Source organism: Ahaetulla prasina, chromosome 5 (genome assembly GCF_028640845.1).
Source record: "Ahaetulla prasina isolate Xishuangbanna chromosome 5, ASM2864084v1, whole genome shotgun sequence".
Lineage (NCBI taxonomy): Eukaryota > Metazoa > Chordata > Lepidosauria > Squamata > Colubridae > Ahaetulla > Ahaetulla prasina.
Window position 1 is genome coordinate 125094034 of NC_080543.1, and position 22704 is coordinate 125116737.

A 22704-nucleotide genomic window follows, 5' to 3' on the forward strand; every position below is an offset into this window, starting at 1 on the left:
GATGCTGGCGTCCCGGTACAGTCAGCTAGTTCCGTCGCTGACTGTGGGGGGTGAGTCATTGGCCCCCAGGGAGTTGGTTCACAGCTTAGGCGTTCTCCTGGATGCACGGCTGTTGTTAGAAGAGCACTTGATGGCCGTCACCAGGGGAGCTTTTTATCAAGTTCGCCTGATCCGCCAGCTGCGTCCCTTCCTGGACCGGGACTCATTATGCACGGTCACTCATGCCTCATCACTTCCCCGCCTGGATTACTGCAATGCTCTCTCCATGGGGCTCCCCTTGAAGAGCACCAGGAGACTTCAACTGGTACAGAATGTGACTGCACAGGGGGTAGAGGGAGCGTCTCGGAGCTCCCATATAACACCTCTCCTGTGCAAGCTGCACTGGTTGCTGGTGGTCTTCCGGGTGCAATTCAAGGTGTTGGTGATCACCTTTAAACTGCTCCATGGCTTGGGACCAGGTTACTTATGGGACCGCCTTCTGCCACCAATAGCCTCCCATCGACCTATGCGCTCTCACAGAGAGGGTCTCCTCAGGGTGCCATCAGCCAAACAATGTCGACTGGTGGCCCCCAGGAGAAGAGCCTTCTCTGTGGGGGCACCTACCCTATGGAATGAATTGCCTCTGGGGCTACGCCTTCTTCCCGACCTCCAGGCCTTTAAGCGCGAGCTCAAGACCTTTTTGTTTCACCGAGCAGGGCTGGCCTAAGGGTAATTTTAATGGGTGATTTTATTACTTGTTATTTTAATATTCGGCCTATGGAATCAGATTTTTAAATTGAAATAGCGTGTTTTAATGTTTGTATATGTCTTTTTAACTTGGCTGTAAACCGCCCTGAGTCTTCGGAGAAGGGCGGTATAGAAATGCAAATAATAAATAAATAAAATAGATAGATAGATAGATAGATAGATAGATAGATAGATAGATAGATAGATAGATAGACAGACAGACAGACAGACAGACAGACAGACAGGAGAGAGGGAGGAGGGAAGGTGAGGGAGGAGGGAGGGAGAGAGAATACAGAACAAAAGATTTTTCTGAATAAAAACAAGGGTGAAAATGTTACATCTTAGATTACTTTCTTAAATATGCTACATAGATAGATGATAGATAATAGATAGATAAATAGATAGATAAATATATAATAGACAGACAGACACAGACAGATAGATAGATGAGAGAGGGAGGGAGGGAGAGAGATATTACACAGATACAGTAAATATAGAGAAGGAAAGATTTAGTGACTGCAATTTAAAACTTGTTCCATCTTTTCAAACATGTTTATTTATTTATTTTATCAGCAAATAAAACACAGAAAAGGGGGAAGAAAAGCAGACTAAGAAACATCCAACACTAAAAACAAAAAAGAGAAAAACCATTTGTCCAAAAAAAAAACCTCCAAAAACCCAAATTTCCAAGTATATCCAATATTAAACATTTTTTTTTAAAAAATGGCTGAATGCTGAAAGATACATCAAAACTCTAAGATATTCCCCTCCCTCTACATAACCGATCTACAAATAGTTATAATTAAATTTTAAAACTTATTCCAAATAGAGGACTTCCGGTGTCCATGATCATAATCTCAGAATGCCTGGCCCAATAGCTGACCCACCAGTGAACAGCTAAATTTCTGATGAGCTGTCCAGTTCTTCATCCATGTTCTCCATTTGGCAGCCTTAGCAAGTTAAAATTACAATGCAATTTGATTTATTCAAGCAAAGGTCACCAACCTAGACAACTGATTTAACTGAAGCTATTCATTTTTCTTCATGCTATGCTAACTGATAACACAAAGACAAAGCTGTGCCAACAAAGATGAGTTCCGTTCTCAAGCTCACGCCCTGATTCTGAAGATAATAACAATAACAATAACAATAACAATAACAATAACAATAATAATAATAATAATAATAATAATAATAATAATAATATTTAATTTTTGTATTGCCCTTCTCCCGAAGGACTCAGAGCGGTGAACAGGCAAAATAAAAACAACAATCAAATACATACAGTAGAATAAAATATTAATTTAAAAACTTATTTAAATTAGCCCAATCTAAAAATGCTTTTAAAATCCCAAAACCTAATTTAAAAATTTAAAACCCTAAAAAGAACTAAAATTCTATGCCAGTCCCGCGCGGATAAATAAATAGGTCTTAAGCTCGCGGCGAAAGGTCCGAAGGTCCGGAAGTTGGCGAAGTCCAGGGGGAAGCTCGTTCCATAGGGTAGGAGCCCCCACAGAGAAGGCCCTTCCCCTGGGGGCCGCCAGCCGACATTGCTTGGCTGATGGCACCCTAAGGAGTCCCTCTCTGTGAGAGCGCATGGGTCGGTGGGAGGCAAACGGTGGCAGTAAGCGGTCCCGTAAGTAACCCGGTCCTAAGCCATGGAGTGCTTTAAAGGTGGTAACCAACACCTTGAAGTGCACCTGGAAGACCACAGGAAGCCAGTGCAGTCTGCGCAGGATTGGTGTTATATGGGAGCTCCGACCAGCTCCCTCTATCACCTGCGCAGCTGCATTCTGGACTAGCTGAAGTCTCCAGGTGCTCCTCAAGGGGAGCCCCATGTAGAGAACATTGCAGTAGTCCAGGCGAGAGGTAACAAGAGCATGAGTGACTGTGCATAAGGAAGAGGCGCAACTGGCGAAGATGGTAGGACATGGTCCATTGGGATTTATTCTTTGGCCAATGACTCATTGCTTTCTTCTGAATTATTCAGACCTTTGGCTGTCAAATATTATTTCACCGATATTTTCATTCTCTTTTGTACTACTTAAAATCTTCCACAATATTCCCAACTAATGGGATGCCATTTCTATTTGTATTTTTCTTAGTATCACTTAATATTTTATGTATTATTATTATACATGTGTTCTCTTATAACTACAGTATCTCCTTCAAGATTCAGCTGTGTGCTACATATTTAATGTAACCTAGGTTTGACCCTCATTTATAAAGAAAATGTAAGCTATAAAAATGAACCTTTAGACATAGAGGACAGATTTATTGTGATGTATGCTAGAATCAAGCTGTTAATTTTTATACTGCTTAAACTTTCTTGTTTATGTCTGCATATATGCATATATTTATTGTCAGAAACTCATGAATAATCTCAGCAATAAACTCATTTTTAGTATTTTTGTATATGTTAGGTATTTTGCCTCGCATGGTGGCATCTGTGAAAATCGTTAGCAGTCTAGTTTATATCAAAATAAACTTTATTTTTTACTTTTCATATGTTATATATTCCTATTTTTCCATGATTCAATAGCCACGCATCTACTTAGTAGAATGAAAAGATTCATCTCTTTCTTTTCTTTTCTTTTCTTTTCTTTCTTTCTTTCTTTCTTTCTTTCTTTCTTTCTTTCTTTCTTTCTTTCTTTCTTTCTTTCTCTTTTTCTTCCTTTCTTCCTTCCTTTCTTCCTTCCATCCATCCTTCTCTCTCTCTCTCTCTCTCTCTCTCTCTCTCAGTAATTAGTATATATATATAGTCGTTGCTTAACAGCTGGCCCAATTAGAGACTCAAAAAAAGTTACTTATAATCTATCCTCAAACCTATCCTGCCATACATACACACATACACACAGAGAGAGAGGGGAGGGGAGGGAGAGAGAGAGAGAGAGAGGCACAAACACACATTGTGGTCGTGCAATTTCATTTTGGGTGCATTTCAAGGCACAGTGGTCTAAATGATGCCTCTTCCTCAAAGCCCTGAAGCATTGGTCCTGTTGGCATAGCACCACTGAATTGTCGCTGGCAACCTGTGCATGATGGCCTCTTCATCTTGATACCATTTCCATCAAAATCCTGAAGGGGAAGTTGATGTGATGGAAATGTTCTAGTTATGGCATCCTTGGTGCTCTCTGATCTTGATGTGTTTTCTTGCAGATGTTTCACTGGGACAGGAGTAAGATCTGCTTTCTTATTATATACTAATGGCTTGCCCTCTCTGTGGCTTATATACTAGTGGCTTGCCCTGAGCTACGAGTATTCTCTTCTATCTGATCCAGTTATAGTAATTGTAGTAAAATCCAGTCCCACTTTCTTTTTCACAAAAAATAAAGTTCAGTACCATGCAAAGTATTTGAAGCAGTTGCATTTCTTTCCTTTCAGGAGTCTTTGCATCTTAAAACAAGAGTTTTATTATTTTATTTTTACTTTTCATATGTTATATATTCCTATTTTTCCATGATTCAATAGCCACGCATCTACTTAGTAGAATGAAAAGATTCATCTCTTTCTTTTCTTTTCTTTTCTTTTCTTTCTTTCTTTCTTTCTTTCTTTCTTTCTTTCTTTCTTTCTTTCTTTCTTTCTTTCTCTTTTTCTTCCTTTCTTCCTTCCTTTCTTCCTTCCATCCATCCTTCTCTCTCTCTCTCTCTCTCTCTCTCTCTCTCAGTAATTAGTATATATATATAGTCGTTGCTTAACAGCTGGCCCAATTAGAGACTCAAAAAAAGTTACTTATAATCTATCCTCAAACCTATCCTGCCATACATACACACATACACACAGAGAGAGAGGGGAGGGGAGGGAGAGAGAGAGAGAGAGAGGCACAAACACACATTGTGGTCGTGCAATTTCATTTTGGGTGCATTTCAAGGCACAGTGGTCTAAATGATGCCTCTTCCTCAAAGCCCTGAAGCATTGGTCCTGTTGGCATAGCACCACTGAATTGTCGCTGGCAACCTGTGCATGATGGCCTCTTCATCTTGATACCATTTCCATCAAAATCCTGAAGGGGAAGTTGATGTGATGGAAATGTTCTAGTTATGGCATCCTTGGTGCTCTCTGATCTTGATGTGTTTTCTTGCAGATGTTTCACTGGGACAGGAGTAAGATCTGCTTTCTTATTATATACTAATGGCTTGCCCTCTCTGTGGCTTATATACTAGTGGCTTGCCCTGAGCTACGAGTATTCTCTTCTATCTGATCCAGTTATAGTAATTGTAGTAAAATCCAGTCCCACTTTCTTTTTCTCAAAAAATAAAGTTCAGTACCATGCAAAGTATTTGAAGCAGTTGCATTTCTTTCCTTTCTGGAGTCTTTGCATCTTAAAACAAGAGTTTTATTATTTTATTTTACTTTTATTATTTTAGTACCTTACCTTACCTTACCATACCATCTCATCTCATCTCATCTCATCAACTTATCATCATCATCTTATTTTATTTTTTATTTTTTATTATTTTGATTTTATTTATTAAATGGGAGTTTGAACTTCTCCAATTTCATTTTTTTGTCAGAGATCACATGCAGCCAACATTTGGTTACCCTGTGGTCAAAAATCACAAGCAGAAATCACTGTAGATTTTTTAGCTGTACTAAGTTTAAGAAAACCAGCTATCAGGTATATTTAAAAACACACATGGCCCTCATTCATTGTTCCTGGATGAATTTGACTTCCTGAAGACTTTTGCCTTTTTCTTTAAATGTGAGGTTTAAATACATACCGTGCTGAAAGTTGAGTTGACATTTATTTCCTACTGAGTCATCTGGACTTCATTCATAATTCAGTATGTGAGCTTGATCTTTCGACACCTATTCTCATAATTGTAAAGCTCCCAAAAAGTTTTATTGGTGATCAGTACATGAGCACAGACATTGGGGTGTTTATATTTAGCAATTCAGAAGAAAGAAAGAAAGAAAGAAAGAAAGAAAGAAAGAAAGAAAGAAAGAAAGAAAGAGAGAGAGAGAGAGAGAGAGAGAGAGAGAGAGGGAGAGAAAGAAAAAGAAAGAAAGAAAGAAAGAAAGAAAGAAAGGGGAGGGAGGGAGGGAGGGAGGAAAGGAAGGAAGGAGGGAGGGAGGAAGGGAGGGAAGGAGAGGAGGGAGGGAGAATGGAAGGAGGGAGGGTAGAAGAAAAGAAGGAAGGTCTAAGAATATTCTGTGTAGAAGTAAAGCTTGCAAATCATTGCACATAGAGCTTCTTACATAATAACAACAGCAGCAGCAAATAAAATAATTGGAAAAAGAAGGAAGGAAGGAAGGAAGGAAGGAAGGAAGGAAGGAAGGAAGGAAGGAAGGAAGGAAGGAAGGAAGGAAAGAGCGAGCGAGAAACAAAAAAGAAAGAAAGAAAGAAAGAAAGAAGAGAGAGAGAGGAAGGAAGGAAGGAAGGAAGGAAGGAAGGAAGGAAGGAAGGAGGGAGGGAGGGAGGGAGGGAGGGAGGGAAGGAGAGGAGGGAGGGAGAATGGAAGGAGGGAGGGTAGAAGAAAAGAAGGTAGTCTAAGAATATTCTGTGTAGAAGTAAAGCTTGCAAATCATTGCACATAGAGCTTCTTACATAATAACAACAACAGCAGCAAATAAAATATTTGGAAATCTAGTTTTCGTTTGTTTTAAATACTGGTTTTGGAGGGGTTGTTTGTTTTACAGAATGAGAAATAACTTCAATCTTTCAGATTTTAATATTCCCTTTATCCATCAGCATAAAATCTTTTGTAGGCTAAGTTGTCATCATTGTAGGTTTCAGGAAATAAGTCACATTGTGTTCAATAGAATCTGAGTCAACATGCCTAGGCGTGTTATGTCCTGTCATCTTGTCAAGGTGTCACCGTGATTAATTATGTATAAAATGAGATGAACGAATGAGAAGAATGTTCCATTTTTCTCCCAAAATGTGCCAGTTTGGCCATTCTAAAGTTGGTTCGTTTTTTCCCCCCAGAAGTAATTAATTAAAGACTGAATACATTCAGAACACTACAGAGAATTGTACTTAACATGTAACAAATATTAAATCAGGTAGATATTAAAATAGGTAAAAGCTTTTGTTTGTCCAACTCCAATTCTTTGAAAAGCAAGGATAAGTCCTGAAATTCATTATGGATATGTCTCGCCACATTATAGACCAGTTCCACTATTTCAATGGAAAGATAAAAAAGAAAAAAAAATCAATGAAAATTAAGTCAAAGGCTGCGGCAGTTTCCAGAGAAATGTATGCTTAGAGTTTCTGAAAAAAAACGTTGATTAATAATACCTGAATGAACATAGTGGATACTATTCCCCCCGCCCTCCCCATGATCCATATTGAGGATATAATGAAAATCCCTTGTGCAATACAATGTTCTGAGTTAATTAATTAGGTCTCATGAAATGAGACTGACAAAAATGCTGCCAATAAGTATGCCTATTCGAGTGAGGTAAATAAATAATCTGTTGAGTAGTTTATCTTTTGGTATGCTCATTGCACGGTTATTACAATTGTTGTTGTTAGTTGCGAAGTCATGTCCGACCCATCGCGACCCCATGAACACGCCTTCCTGTCCTCTACCATCCTCTGGAGTCCATTTAAGCTCACGCCGACTGCTTCAGTGACTCCATCCAGCCACCTCATTCTCTCTCATCCCCTTCTTCTTTTGCCCTCAGTTGTTCCCAGCATTAGGCTCTTCTCCAGTGAGTCCTTCCTTCTCACTAGGTGGCCAAGTATTTGAGTTTCATCTTCAGGATCTGGCCTTCTAAAGAGCAGTCAGGGTTGATCTCATCTAGGACTGACCGGTTGGATCGCCTTGCAGCCCAAGGGACTTGCAGGAGTCTTCTCCAGCACCATGGTTCAAAGGCCTCAACACTTTGGCATTCAGCCTTCCTTATGATCACAGTCATACATTGCAACTGGGAAAACCAGAGCCTTGACTATACACACGTTTGTTGGCAGGGTGATGTCTCTGCTTTTTAGAATGAGGTCTAGATTTGCCATAGCCTTCCTCCCCAGGAGCAAGCGTCTTTTAATTTCTTGGCTGCAGTCCCCATCTGATAGGTTGTGCAATAAGATCAGAATTTTGCTGAAGGAATCTTTTCAGGGTGGATATTTCATTTGCTGATGCTTCCTTTATTGTAACTAGAATTTTATTCCCTGCTTGGAGATGGTTTATACCTTGGGTGAAAGCAGGACTGTAGTAAAATCACATATAAGCAACCTTGGAATAGATTCAGGAAGGGGGGGGGGAAAGACCTTTGTCTTCCTTAGCATATGAACAGGATGGTTTTAAAAGGAGGAAATATATGGACAAAATATAACTGCTATTGTTTATAGAACTGATTTTTAGCATCTCGCAGGAAAGAATCATACAGAATATTATGCGGGAGGGTCTTACAAGGTCACCCCCAATGTTCTGTCAAAGCTATTCAGGTTTGGAGGTCATACAGTGATTTAAAATGTTTTCTTCCCGTTTCCAATGTAGCAAAAACTAACTGTAGGCATAAAACTTGTAACCTTGGTTTGTTGGAGCTTTTTTCCCCACTCCCAGGGTTTTTTCTTTTCTTTCTTTCTTTCTTTCTTTCTTTTTTTTGGCAAGGAGCCCCATAATCAGTATAATGTAGGAGCCCCATAATGTAGTTTGTATACTCTAAGGTAAAGGTAAAGGTTCCCCTCGCACATATGTGCTAGTCGTTCCTGACTCTAGGGGGCAGTGCTCATCTTCGTTTCAAAGCCAAAGAGCCAGCGCTGTCCGAAGACGTCTCCGTGGTCATGTGACCAGCATCACTAAATGCCAAAGGCACATGGAACACTGTTACCTTCCCACCAAAGGTGGTCCCTATTTTTTCTACTTGCATTTTTTACGTGCTTTTGAACTGCTAGGTTGGCAGAAGCTGGGACAAGTAACGGGAGCTCACCCCATTACGTGGCACTAGGGATTCAAACCGCAGAACTGCTGACCTTTCAATCGACAAGCTCAGCATCTTAGCCACTAAGCCACCACATCTCCTTTGTATACTATAGACCAATACAAAAAAAAAAAAATACCAGCGAATACCAGCAATAGTGCTGGAATACCAGTGCGATGCATAAAATGATTGTGAATGCAGAGGATCAAAAGATCAATCCTTTTCCTTTGGTTCCGGAACTGTCTCTTTGCAGGAGGAACCAAATATTTTTGTATACTATAGACCAATAAAAAAAAATAATACTTCATTGGATCTATTTCCAGTTGCTTCTGTTCCTCCTGCAAAGAGACAGTTCCAGAACCGAAGGAACAGGATTGATCTTTTGATCCTCTGCATTCACAATCATTTTATGCATTGCCCTAGTATTCCTCTCTCCCTCTGATTATTTATTTATTTGCTGCTTTATTTATACCCTGCCTTTATCATTATTATTTTTTTTATAAACAACCCAAGATGGCGAACATATCTTGTAATCCCTTCATCCTCTTGTTTTCCACACAACAACAATCCTGTGAAATGAGTTGGGCTGAGAGAGAGTGACTGGCCCAAGGTCACCCAGCTGGGTTTCGTGCTAAGGTGGGACTAGAACTCACGGTCTCCCAGTGTCTAGCCTGGTGCCTTAACCATTAAACCAAACTGGTTCTGTTTGTGAAGTAAAGCTGTTTAGATACAGAAATATTTATTTCTAAGTGCATAATTTTAAGAGCCCATTGTTGGAAAGGCAAATATAGTCATCATTTACAGTAATGATTTACACCTCTTGCTAATTGTCATTATCCTGACAACATACATACGGTAGTGGCCAAAATTATGGCAACCTTTTGGGAAAAGTGTATTTTCTAAAACTAGCTAATAACACCACTTTTTTTTTTTTTTTTGCAGTAGTGCCATAAAATTATATATCAATGGAAAGATTATTTAATCAAGAACGTAATGCAATAACTTTTATGAAGGATTTGCTCTTAGAATAGCAGTTACAGTCTAAAGAAGAAAACTGAAACACGTAGAAAAAATGAGATATACAAAAATTATCACGTCAGTTAATACTTAGTTGGGTAACCTTTAGCATGAATTACAGCCTTACAACATCTTCCCATGGAGTGAACCAAGTCTTTTAGTTCTGCAGCTGTTAAAATGAGGAACCAAGACTGAATGATGGCTTCTATTAACTGGGTTTTATTGCTGGGTCGCTTCTGACTAACAAATCTCTTTAGTTGGCGCCATAGATTTTCAATTGGGTTAAGGCCTGGGCTATTCTCAGGCCATTCCAGCAGTGGAATATGATTATCTTGAAACTCCTCCCCCCCCAAAAAAAGTGGTGTTATTAGCCATCAAACCTCAAAAACATATTTTCCCCAAAAGGTTGCCACAATTTTGGCCTCTACTGTAGAAAGAACTGAATCACATCTAATATAACTCCATTTTACTATTGTTTTCTAATCTTAAAGTTCTGGATGATAGCTCATATATCTCTCAGACAAATCCCACATAAATCAGCTTATATATCTACTTCTATCAGTACATTGGAATGCCAGTTTGCACAATTTGTGGCCAGCAAACATAATATAATTTGTTAGCTGCATTTAGAATGCCATGCTTCAATAGTTATATTACCTAAAACAGATGCATTTTTCATTAACTCTCTATTGGTGACACAATATTTATGGTGTGGCTATTCTTGCATTAGGTTTAACTCTGCAGAGGTGAACATGATGCTCCTGGATAGTTGAAATATATCAATTATTTTAGCATTCTAAGAGACTGAGAAGTTACAATATATAATGAATTAACTTATATAAGTAAATGCATTGTAAATTAAAGTATTCCACTTTCTTACACTGTCATATCTTGTACAGTGGGAAGTACCATAGATACTATTTAGATGTTGTTTTTTTCTGTGCTTAGGGTATATCAGATTGATTTATGGACCATAATATTTCCTATATAAACAACCATATAAAACAAGTAATTAAGTTTCTTATAACAGTTCTAGAGAGTCCATATATAAAATGAGTGAGATTTTTATCTCTGTAGACAAGTCCCTCCTGAAACCCCAGCTTGTGTCCTCTTATATTGTTCCTTCTATCGGGATTCATGAACTCATTATGTGACTCCTTACCCGATAAAATATCCAGGAAATTCTGCTCTCTTTTATATACAGCTGTTTCTGTCAGACCAATATGATACAATATCTTCAAATACAGAGAAATTTTGTTACACTGTCTGTAAAATTCTGGTCACCCATCAATGACCTCACCACTAACTGTAATATAATACCATATTTCCCCGAAAATAAGACCCTGCCTTATATTTTTTTCGAACCCTGATATAAGTGCTTGGCCTTATTGCCATGTGCTCAAAAGCCCGATTGGGTTTATTATCAGGGGATGTCTTATTCTGGGGGAAACAGGGTATTATGTTTTGCTTTGCTTTTTCCCCCCTTAATTTTATTTTAATGTTTATAATTTTAACTCTGCAATAAAAGATAGAGCCAGGTAACTAAATTAAACTATCAAAATTTTAAAATATAGTTAATTGCTCTGTAGCATGGGAATATTCTTTTTGTGTGTGTGTGTGTGTGCGCCATAGTTTAAAAAAAGTTTTTTATTGATTTTACAACAACACAACACAAACATACATAACACAAACATATAATATGTGTTTTCTTTTTACATGTCAGTTTCATTCCACATACTTTCTACTTTATATATTCCCCATTTTCCCCTTCTATTATCTTTATCATCCCTTTATATCTAGTTTTATTCATTTACAATATTTTATAGATTTGTCACATTCTCTTCTCCATCATTTATTCATATTTACTTTTCCTATTCTCTAACCAATCGTACAACTTGGTCCATACTTGATAATATTCTGTCTCTTCCTTTTCTTTTATTTCTGGTGTTAATTTATCCATCTCCGCACAGTCCAGAATTTTCTTGATTATTTCTTCCTCTGTTGGTACCTTTTCATTTTTCCAGAACTGTGCATAGACAATCCTTGCAGCTGTAATTATGGGTAAAATCAAATGCGGAAATCCTTTACTGTATGTTCTGCTTAATATCCCTAGTAAAAATGTCTCTGGTTTCAAGTCAATGGACTTGAAATGGCTACTTATCTCTTCTATCCAATTTCTAATTCTGGACCAGTATTTTTTTTGCCTTAGGACATGTCCACCAGAAGTGATAATATGTTCCAGGGACTTTTTTGCATTTTCAACAGTCTGAAGAATTATTAGGAAACATTAGGAAACAAGCATGGGAATATTCTATTATGTTTTCAGTATTGCCATTTTTTTAAAAAAAGTTTGTCAGGACTGGATAATATTTTGTGAGGGTTTTTTGGTTCATTCCCCCCCCCACACACAAATTTCCAAACATTTCTGTGCTAGGCATAGAAATAAGGAGGGATGGGCTAATTCTTGGTGCCAGGTTTAGTACCATGGACAGCTCCCAATGACAATCTGCTGATTATGTTACAGCTTTTACAACAAGGCTGATCTCATCTTGGACGGGAAGGCCCTTTGCCTCCCTTCATTAACTATTGTTGGTAGAACATCAAGATTAGCCAGATTACTGTAAATACCCATCTGTGATGAATAGTGAATATTTTATAGTATGACTAGGGAAAAGAAAAGGGTCAGTTTCAAAGGCTGATGTAATAGTGCAGGGGAAATTCTGGTCCTGTCCTCTCAGTGTAAATCCTGAACATGTTCCTTCACCTTTTGTAAATACTTTCAGACCTTGAGCTTATCAAAACATCAACCAAGAATCTACCAGAGGCTAAATCAAGGGTATTTTTTTTCTTAGAGAAATCAATTTTGTCAAGGGGGATTAAGGCAATTATACATCGACAACCTTAACCATGCGTTTCTGAACTTATTGTGTGTTTTTTTTAAGTTAATAGATGGTGTGGTTACAATTCTCTCCTGTGAATATCTTACCACCGTCCTTCAATCTTCCTGGACTTTAACCTGATCTTGATTTGAAAATGCCCCATTAGAGAGTGTGTCTCAAGAGTGGTGCGGTGGCCTAGAGGTGGAGCTCTCACCTCACAATACAGAGGCTGTGGGTTCAATCCTAGGTAGAGGCAGATATTTCTTTCTCTCGGCACACTGAGAATATATCTGCTGGGAAAAAAAACTCCATGCTGGCGACAGGAAGGGCATCCAGCCAGTAAACACTTAGCTCCATTCAGTTGCCCAGACTCCACCCTGCAAGGGATTATGGGGTCATTAAAAGACGATGAGATGATGAGAGAAGTGTGTCCCAAGATATCTTCCTTTAGATTTGACTGAAGAACAGGAATCAAAGATATTCTCCAATATGAAGCGATATTTGCAAGTTTGGAAACATTCACAAACTCCTTACAATTAAGGTCAACTTTCCGACCTTCGAATCTTTCGCCGCGAGCTTAAGACACACCTATTTATTTGCGCAGGACTGGACTAGAATTTTAAATTTTAATTTGGTTTTAATGGGGTTTTATTATTTTTATTGCAATTTTTAACATTCGGCCTTATTTAATAAGTTTTTTAAATTGGTGTTTTATTCTGTTATTTATATGCATGTTTTTTATTAGGCTGTAAACTGCCCTGAGTGCTCTGGGAGATAGGGCAGTATATAAATGTGATTAAATAAATAAATAAATAAATAAATAAATAAATAAATAAATAAATAAATAAATAAAAAATAATCACAAAAACTCAACTATCAGCTAGGTCCTAGGAGAACTGCAATAAAGTATTTGATGCCTTGAAAGAAATTCAGTTTTTAAATAAAATTGAAGGAGAATGGAAAGAATTTCAACAATTTTTATGACATATGTTATGCCACACATGCCTCTGCATTTACAACATGAAATTGATGACGTATGAGATACAATTTAAATATATATATATGTATACACCCGAGCTTGTCAATTGAAAGGTCAGCAGTTCGGCAGTTCGAATCCCTAGTGCTGCCGTGTAACAGGGTGAGCTTCGTTACTTGTCCCAGCTTCTGCCAACCTAGCAGTTTTGAAAGCACGTAAAAATGCAAGTAGAAAAAATAGGGACCACTTTTGGTGGGAAGGTAACAGCATTCCGTGCACCTTTGGCGTTGAGTCATGCTGGCCACATGACCACGGAGACGTCTTCAGACAGCACTGGCTCTTCGGCTTTGAAACGGAGATGAGCACCACCCCCTAGAGTCAGCAACGACTAGCACATATGTGCGAGGGGAACCTTTACCTTTACCTTATGTTTGTGTGTGTATACTCATATGCACAATGGGTCGCAATATAAATTGGATATAAAAATAAGACTAGATACTTTCTATGGAGTGATCCATCAGCGGATTAAGTGCTTCAGTGTCCAAAATATATTCAAGAGTGTCTGAACACTATACACTGACCTTTCCAGAATATAGATTGGAATACAAGCAGGGTAATGGAGGAGAAGACTAAGACTAAAATTTTTCATGCTTAACGATGCTATGCTGTTTATTTTAGGTTATACTCAGTTGGTGGCCGAGACGGAAGTTCTTGCTTGAGTTCTATGGAGTATTATGATCCTCACACCAATAAGTGGAACATGTGTGCTCCAATGTGCAAAAGAAGAGGAGGAGTTGGCGTGGCCACCTGTGATGGTTTTCTTTATGCTGTCGGAGGTCATGATGCCCCTGCCTCTAACCATTGCTCCAGACTCTTGGATTACGTTGAGAGGTATCCATCTTTTATGAGTTTGATTTCAATGGGTCTGAAGGTGAACAAAGCCACTGATTTGAAATGTTCTTATCACCACACACACACAAAAAAAAATCATGGATTTTGGAGATATAGAAATAGATTTTCAATTTATTTTGGGAGTTCAAGATTAAATGATAAAAGTTGTGCTTCTCTCTTCTCAACTCACTTCTTTTCTCTGTCTTTATTGTCTTATATTCCGAATTAAATGATATTGCAATATTCCAATCTCCCCTGAACTGAATTCTTAACTGCATCATGGGTAGGTGCTTGGCAGTAGTGGATTTCAAATCCCGCTGCTACAGATTCAATATCGCTAGTGCAGAGCACATAGTGCTTCTGCACATGCACAAAAGCTTCTGCGCATGCGCAGAGCATTTTTGATGACATCTGGGTGGATGGACGGAGCTTCCTGCAGCCGCTGCTACCGGTTCGCCTGAACCATGGCGAACCGGTAGCAACCCACTACTGATACTTGGGCAGCGACAACAAAGTAGCTTGCATTGTCTTCATCTGGGATATTTGCCTGACTTTCCAATTAATCCTTGAAATTACCAAGTTCTAAATAATACTTGGTAAGTACTACCAAGTACTAAATAGATTCAGTCAGCATTTCCATGACTCTACATAAGCCCTTATCTTCAAACCTGGGCAAAGATCATGGATTCAAGATGATTGTGGTCCTGTGGATGATGGATTTGTGGGGATAAATGTGTTTTTATTTTACAAGGATATCTAGCAAGCATAAGCCTTTATTTTACAGGCTTTAGGACAATAAACTTCAGTATAGTATTTGCTGCAGAATTGTCTTTTTTTTTTTTCCCACTCAAAGAATCTGGATGAATGCCCATCACTGCACAGAAAACAAAACACGGCCGTAATGAATAGAAATTGTATTTTGTTTTTCTTTGTTTTTGTTTTCTAAAGGAGTAGCAGGGGAGTAATAGAATACTTAAAACTACCCCAGACAGACCTAGAAAGAAATGAGCATGCAGACTGAAATGCTGCCTTCATTTTATAGCTTTATTTCATCTCCTAAAACAAAAAAATGACCGTGTGCTTAATCTTCATAATAACGTGATGTGCCCCAAGGTGAAACAGGAGATACCATAAAGTTTTTGCATACAAAAAAAAAAATCAATTTGCTAGTGCTGAGCTGAAGGTAGGAAGAAAAGCTTTTTAGCTTTCCATTGCCTAAAGCCTTTTAACCTCAGCTGGAGTGAAATAATTGCTGCGAAGTGTAAGAAAAAAATATGCATTTTGAATTGAAATATATTGACAGTTTTGCAACAGCGCTACTGGTAACATTGTTCAATATTCCCTTAAGATATAATGCAGTTAAAAATGAAGGGATGTTTTACTTGGCTTTACATAATAAAATTAAATCCAACCCCAATCGTTGGGGGGGGAGGAAAGATATTTTACCTAACAGAAAACTGAAATGGTTATACTATAACTATTGCCTTATATTCTAATTGCATTGTTCAGAATGAACCAAGAAACCAACCAAGCAGTTTAGGCATACACACAGGGTTGAAATCCAGCAGGTTCTGACAGGATCTGGAGAACCGGTAGTGGAAATTTTGAGTAGTTTGGAGAACCCACAAATACCACCTCTGGCTGGCCCCAGAGTGGGGTGGGAATGGAGATTTTGCAATATACTTCCCTCATGAGTGGGAAGGGAATGGGGATTTTGCAGTATCCTTCCCCTGCCACACCCACCAAGCCACCAAGCCACACCACACCCACCAAGCCATGCCTACAGAACCAGTAGTAAAAAAAAATTGGATTTCACCACTGCATAGACACATATCTTAACATTTATGCATTACATCTCTACAGCATTAATGCTTCAAATATATGTTTCGACTTCACACTGCAAGGTATCTGAATACTCAAAGCATATTTCAGTTTGGTCTAAGAAGAAAACAGCCGCATTATTAAGCACCTGAATGAATGAAAAGAATTCTCTGAACGCAATACAGTATTTTAGTGAAGAAAATAATTAGATCATGATAATAGAATAGAATAGAATAGAATAGAATAGAATAGAATAGAATAGAATAGAATAGAATAGAATAGAATAGAATAGAATAGAATAGAATAGAATAGGAATAGGAATATGGACAGGAACAGGAAAAAGAACAGGAACAAGAACAAGAACAAGAACAAGAACAAGAACAGAACAGAACAGAATAAGGAATAGGAATAGAAATAGAAATAGAAATAGGAATAGGAATAGAATAGAATAGAATAGAATAGAATAGAATAGAATAGAATAGAATAGAATAGAATAGAATAGAATAAGGAATAGGAATAGGAATAGGTGGTCTTCTAGTTCAACCCCTGTTTAGGCAGGAAACCCTACACCACTTCAGACAAATGGTTATCCAAGCTCTTCTTAAAAACTTCCAGTGCTGGAGCATTCACAACTTCTGGAGGCAAATTGTTCCACTGATTAATTGTTCTAACTGTCAGGAAATTTCTCCTTAGTTCTAAGTTGCTTCTCTCCTTGATAAGTTTCCACCCATTGATTCTTGTTCTGCCCTCATATGCTTTAGAGAATAGCTTGACTCCCTTTTCTTTGTGACAGCCCCTGAGATATTGGAACACTGCACTTATCATCCATTTACCTTCTATGGCTAACCAGACTGATTTTGGAAATATGTTCCCAAGGAAACTATTGGACCTCTAGGACAGAAAGATGTACAATGTGATTCCTAAATATGTTCTCATCTTGTATACTTTGTCTTTTGTTGCATAGGTATGACCCCAAAACTGATACCTGGACAATGGTGGCCCCGTTGAGCATGCCTCGTGATGCTGTGGGCGTTTGCATCCTTGGCGATAAGTTATATGCGGTGGGTGGCTATGATGGCCAGACGTACCTAAATACAATGGAGTCCTATGATCCACAGACCAACGAATGGACACAGGTATCCCTCACTGTGTGCTTTGCAGGCTTGGAAGGATCGGTGGATAACTGTGACTTCACAGCACTGCAATTATAGCAATGATTTACTCTACAACAGGGGTGTCAAACTCAAGGTGAGGTGCTTAGATTTGTCTCACAGGGCCACCCTGGAAAAAGTGAAGGACCGGCCCATGGTGCCTCTGCCAGCAAAAACAGAATTTGGGAGGGCCAAGTGCATCCCACCTGGGCTCCATTTCTGGCCACGATGGCTTTCTTCAGTGCTCTGACAATGAAAATGGAGCCTGGGAGGAATTCCCCTGACACAAGTGTCATTGAGCTGGCCACACCCACCACGACCTCACCTATTTGGCCCCCGAGGTCAAACACAACCCTGATGTGGCCCGCAATGAAATCGAGTTTTGACACCCCTGCTCTACAACTTCTGAAATGTCATATTAAAGAAAAGTCAATATTTTGTTCCTTGATGGTCAAGAAAACATTTTATGAAATAATGGGTTAGTCAATGAACTTCCCAGTCATGGAACCCTACTATCGTTATCAGGCCTGCGGTTGGAATACTTGTGTTGTTCTTTTTTAGTTTGTGTTTAACTTTTGTCAGGTACAATGGTGACTTTCCTCATCTCTCTTATTTAAAATTCCAGCTCTTGTCTAGTTTTATAAAAAAAGAGTTGATGAAGCTCTATTTTCCATTGTGTATTCTCTAGCTTAGCCCTAGACCAACATGCTATATCAGAGTTCCTTCTTAATTAGAATTAGAATTATTTATTTATTGGCCAAGTGTAATTGGACACACAAGGAATTTGTCTTTGGTGCATATGCTCTCAGTGTACATAAAAGAAAAGATACGTTCATTAAGAATCATAATAGAATAGAATAGAATAGATTTTTTTATTGGCCAAGTGTGATTTCTCTTGGTGCATATGCTTTCAGTGTACATAAAACAAAAGATATGTTCATCATGAATTCTAAGGTACAACACTTAATGATAGTTATAGGGTATAAATAAACAATCGAATCATACTAGGAAACAATCAATATAAATCATAAGGATACAGCAGCAAGTTACAGTCATGCAGTCATAAGTGGAAGGAGATGGGTGATAGGAACGATGAGAAGATTAATAAGTAATGCAGTCTTAGTGAATAGTTTGACAGTATTGAGGCAATTATTTGTTTAGCAGAGTGATGGCGGGAAAAAACTGTTCTTGTATCTAGTTGTTCTGGTGGGCAATACTCTGTAGCATCGTTTTGAGGGTGGGAGTTGAAACAATTTATGTCCAGGATGTGAGGGATATGTAGATATTTTCACAGCCCTCTTTTTGACTCGTGCAGTATACAGGTCCTCAATGGAAGGCAGGTTGGTAGCAATTTTCTGCAGTTCTAATTATCCTCTGAAATCTGTGTCTGTCTTGTTGGGTTGCAGAACCAAACCAGACAGTTATAGAGGTGCAGATGACAGACTCAATAATTCCTCTGTAGAACTCTGTAGATGTTGTATACCTGCTGTGGCTCTCCTCAGATAAAATGAAAATTTCTTTATTATACTAATAATTATCACATAGGATTGTACATAGACAGGTATGATCAGATGATTGGAAATGAAATACAATCTATGTTTAAGAAGATTCCTAAACAAGGCTTTTGCTCCTTAGATCTATGTAATTAGAATAAAAATATAATTTTAATAAATATAGATCCATAATAGATTGCAAGCAATACTCATTGTAAATGCTTTGTCACTATACTGAGGTTATATTATTTCTGTTTATATCTTAATTGTGACTACACAGTAGTGTATTAGAACAATACTATTTTGTAGTCATCAGAAAAGAAGGGATTGAAATCAAACAGTGAGAAGGAAGGGAAAGGAAAGGAAGGGGAGGGAAGGGAAGGGAAGGGAAGGAGGAAGGAAGGAAGGAAGGAAGGAAGGAAGGAAGGAAGGAAGGAAGGAAGGAAGGTTTAAATAAACTTGTCATGATTTAATATTCATGCAGAAATTCTGGATATGATGAATTTGACTACTGCTTATGAATTTAGCTAATATTTTATCAACTTTAAAAAGTTCCTGAATTATGAATGATCAATTTAAACTCCTCAGAAATACATAAAGTACCATAAACTATTAGCATTTCATCTTCACTTTGGAACTTAAACTTAATATTTATTTCTTCTCTGCAGATGGCATCTCTAAATATTGGAAGAGCTGGGGCCTGCGTCGTAGTCATAAAGCAACCATGACACGATCTGTAATGGATTTTATTGACTTCTAAGCAGGATTTTTCTGCCAAACAAGAAAGAAAATTTTGTCAAGCAACAAGGTCAATAGATACCCTCAGCGTTCTGTTGATCACAACTCACAGACATTAAAATGAAGAGAACAAAATGTTATAACAAGGGGGGAAAAATCTGTTTTAGTAGCCAATCTGTGTATGTGAAAAGGAAGAAATTCAGTTACTGATCTCTTGGCTATTTAAAAGAAACCAAGCAAAAGACCAAATTTTCTTAAGAAATGGATGGTTTTCATAGCACTAGATATTTTAACTCCATCACAGCACACTGTCACTTTGTAAAACATAGTTTTTTCTTAAAAAGTTGTATTTTATTTATTTGCATTCTTTTTCGCTTAAGGCCTTATCTTCAAACATTTTAGCACTTTGCTACTGACATAGACAATGATGAGACGGGACAAAATCCTAGTTTTGTTTCCTCTTGTAAGAAAGTACAAAGGCACAGTTCTTTTTCGTCATTGAAAACTATTTGACATTAAACCACAATTGTTTTCCTAATCAATGACTTTAGTGGTCCTTCCACTAAATTGGCTTGGATGGAATTGTGTTTCTATTGAGTGTTGCGGAACAAATGTGTTTCAGACAGAAGAGTGAACCTTCAGACAATTGGGGTTCGATGCCATAAAGGAAAGCCAAAGGAATACGACCCCAAATCTACCCTACTCAAGCATGTGAAGTGTTCTTTCTTTCAAAGCTTTTGAACTCCTCCTGCATGTGAGATGTCTGTAGAAGATGGAAGAATGACAGTTTGTCCACCATTGCATCATTTTAAGAGAGATCGTTGAGCAATTGCAAGGAATTGCTCACTCACTGGGACCTAAGGGTGCAGTAAGAGAGATACGGAGGTTCTAATGCCTTTTGTCTTTTCAGAAGCCATCTTTGCTGTGTTGTAATTCAATTTAACTTGAATTACTCTCCGATTGCCGTGATGATTGAACCTAAGGGCTGACCCAATTTTTCAATGGGAGAACCAGCCCTCTTGCTTTTTTTGCTTTTTTTTTTTTAAATGAGTGCCACTCAGACGGATTGGCTTGTTTATTTGGAGAAAGAAAGTCTAGGCACATGGTTTTAAGATACTCACTTCCAAATTGCTTTCTCTACCAATGGCAAAATGTGGATAGATTGAAAGCAAGAAAGAGGCTTGCAGTGGCAAGAATTAGCATGTAAGAAAGGTTTTTAGAAGCCCATCTCTCTTCAGATTGAGTTGATAGCTTTTTTATATATCTGATCTTTAATTTAAAAAAAAAAACTTTGGGGAGCTATTGCGTAAGGCTGCTATGTGATATCTGTTTTGGCTGTAAGGAATGAAACATTCATATACAAGAGAACGGAAGCCCAGATGTTTTGCCAAAATGATGTGCCCTGCCAGCAGAGCATCTGCTTTGCATGTATGAAAAAAAAAATGTCAATGAGTCATGTTGCCTTTGTAAAATTCTGCTTTGTATACGAATGGGAGGCAGAAGTCATCTTTGTGGTCACTCAATGCCCTGGATCATAAATGGGTGTAACTCTTGGATGTATTATATCCTAAGCATGGTTGAACTTTCTTATTAAGGTGCCAAAATGATGTTGATTTCCACTGCTACTTGGGGGGGGGCAAGAATCTGATTTCAAGGGTATTTTCAACTGGAGCAGGAATAAAATTTTGGCTAATGTGACGTCCTTTTTTTGGCTTGTCTTTCCCCATCCAGACTAATTTGCTAATTAAATAAAACATTGGTGTCCAAATGACTTGGATCTTTTCAGCCTTTTCATTTTGTCCTCAGTTATAATTGGTAGCCTGGTGCGAATTCTGTGATCTATCCATAATTTGAATGCCATAAATTAATGAGAAGCAAATGGGAAATAAACTTGCATTTTAGGGCTCAGGGAAGCGGACTGCGGATTGGCCCTGGGTTTCAGGACAAAAATAAATGCTTTGGTCATTGTAAGAACATAAACTTGCATGATAAAACCATCAATCTGATTCCACACCAATAAATCATCTGTGATTATAGGGATATCTTTACTGCTTAGAAGTTTTTTATTTTTATTTATTTTATTTTATTTATTTGTCAAGTACGTATTAGATAACATATTTTTATTTATTTATTTTGTCACAACAGTATATATAAGCAAAAGCATGAAAACAACTATATAATATATAAGCATATATATGAGTATGAGTATATAATAACTATATTAATTGGATATAATGAAAGGAAACAATAGGACAGGAATGGTAGGCACGTTTGTGCTCTTATGCACGCCCCTTACAGACCTCTTAGGAATGGGATGAGGTCAATAGTAGACAGTTTTTGGTTAAAGCTTTGGGGATTTTGAGAAGAGACCACAGAGTCAGGTAGTGTGTTCCAAGTATTAATAACTCTGTTACAGAAGTCATATTTTCTGCAATCAAGATTGAAACGGTTAACATCGAGTTTAAATCTATGGTTTGCTCTTGTATTGTTATGATTGAAGCTGAAGTAGTCTTCAACAGGAAGGACATTGCAATAGATGATTCTATGAGTTAAACACAGGTCCTGAACGTATCTTTTATGTACACTGAGAGCATATGCACCAAGACAAATTCCTTGTGTGTCCAATCACACTTGGCCAATAAAATTCTATTCTATTCTATTCTATTCTGTCGAAGGCGGCGGAGTTCTAAGTTTTCTAAATTCAAGATTTCAAGTCTGGTGGCATAAGGTATTTTGTTGTATTCAGAGGAGTGGAAAACTCTTCTTGTAAAATATATATAAGTATATATAAGTATAAGCATGAATTGAATACATAAAATGAATACAATTAAAGGGAACATTAGGACAGGGACGGTAGGCATGCTGGTGCTCTTATGCATGCCCCTTACAGACCTCTTAGGAATGGAGTGAGGGTCAACAGTAGCCAGTCTAAGGTTAAAATTTTGGGGGTTTGGGAATGAAACCACAGAGTCAGGTAGTGCATTCCAGGTGTTGACCACTCTGTTGCTGAAGTCATATTTTCTGCAATCAAATTTGGTGCGGTCTACCTTAAGTTTGTATCTATTGTGTGCTCATGTATTGTTGTGGTTGAAGCTGAAGTAGTCATTGACAGGTAGAATATTGTAGCAGATGATTTTATGAGCTAT

At 38.0% G+C, this 22704-nt stretch overlaps 1 protein-coding gene across 2 annotated transcripts in view; it reads left to right on the top strand.

The window, feature by feature from the left end:
* The window catches only part of KLHL1 (kelch like family member 1), a 168008-nt gene extending 146691 nt beyond the window's left edge, over positions 1 to 21317 (top strand). For both annotated transcript variants that reach the window (XM_058186471.1, XM_058186472.1), the window contains exons 9-11: positions 14143 to 14355; positions 17141 to 17312; positions 19489 to 21317. In XM_058186471.1, coding sequence (XP_058042454.1) covers positions 14143 to 14355; positions 17141 to 17312; positions 19489 to 19548 — 445 coding nt within the window. In that variant the 3' untranslated portion in view covers positions 19549 to 21317. The remainder of the gene's footprint in view (positions 1 to 14142; positions 14356 to 17140; positions 17313 to 19488) is intronic.
* Positions 21318 to 22704: the final 1387 nt, after the last annotated feature.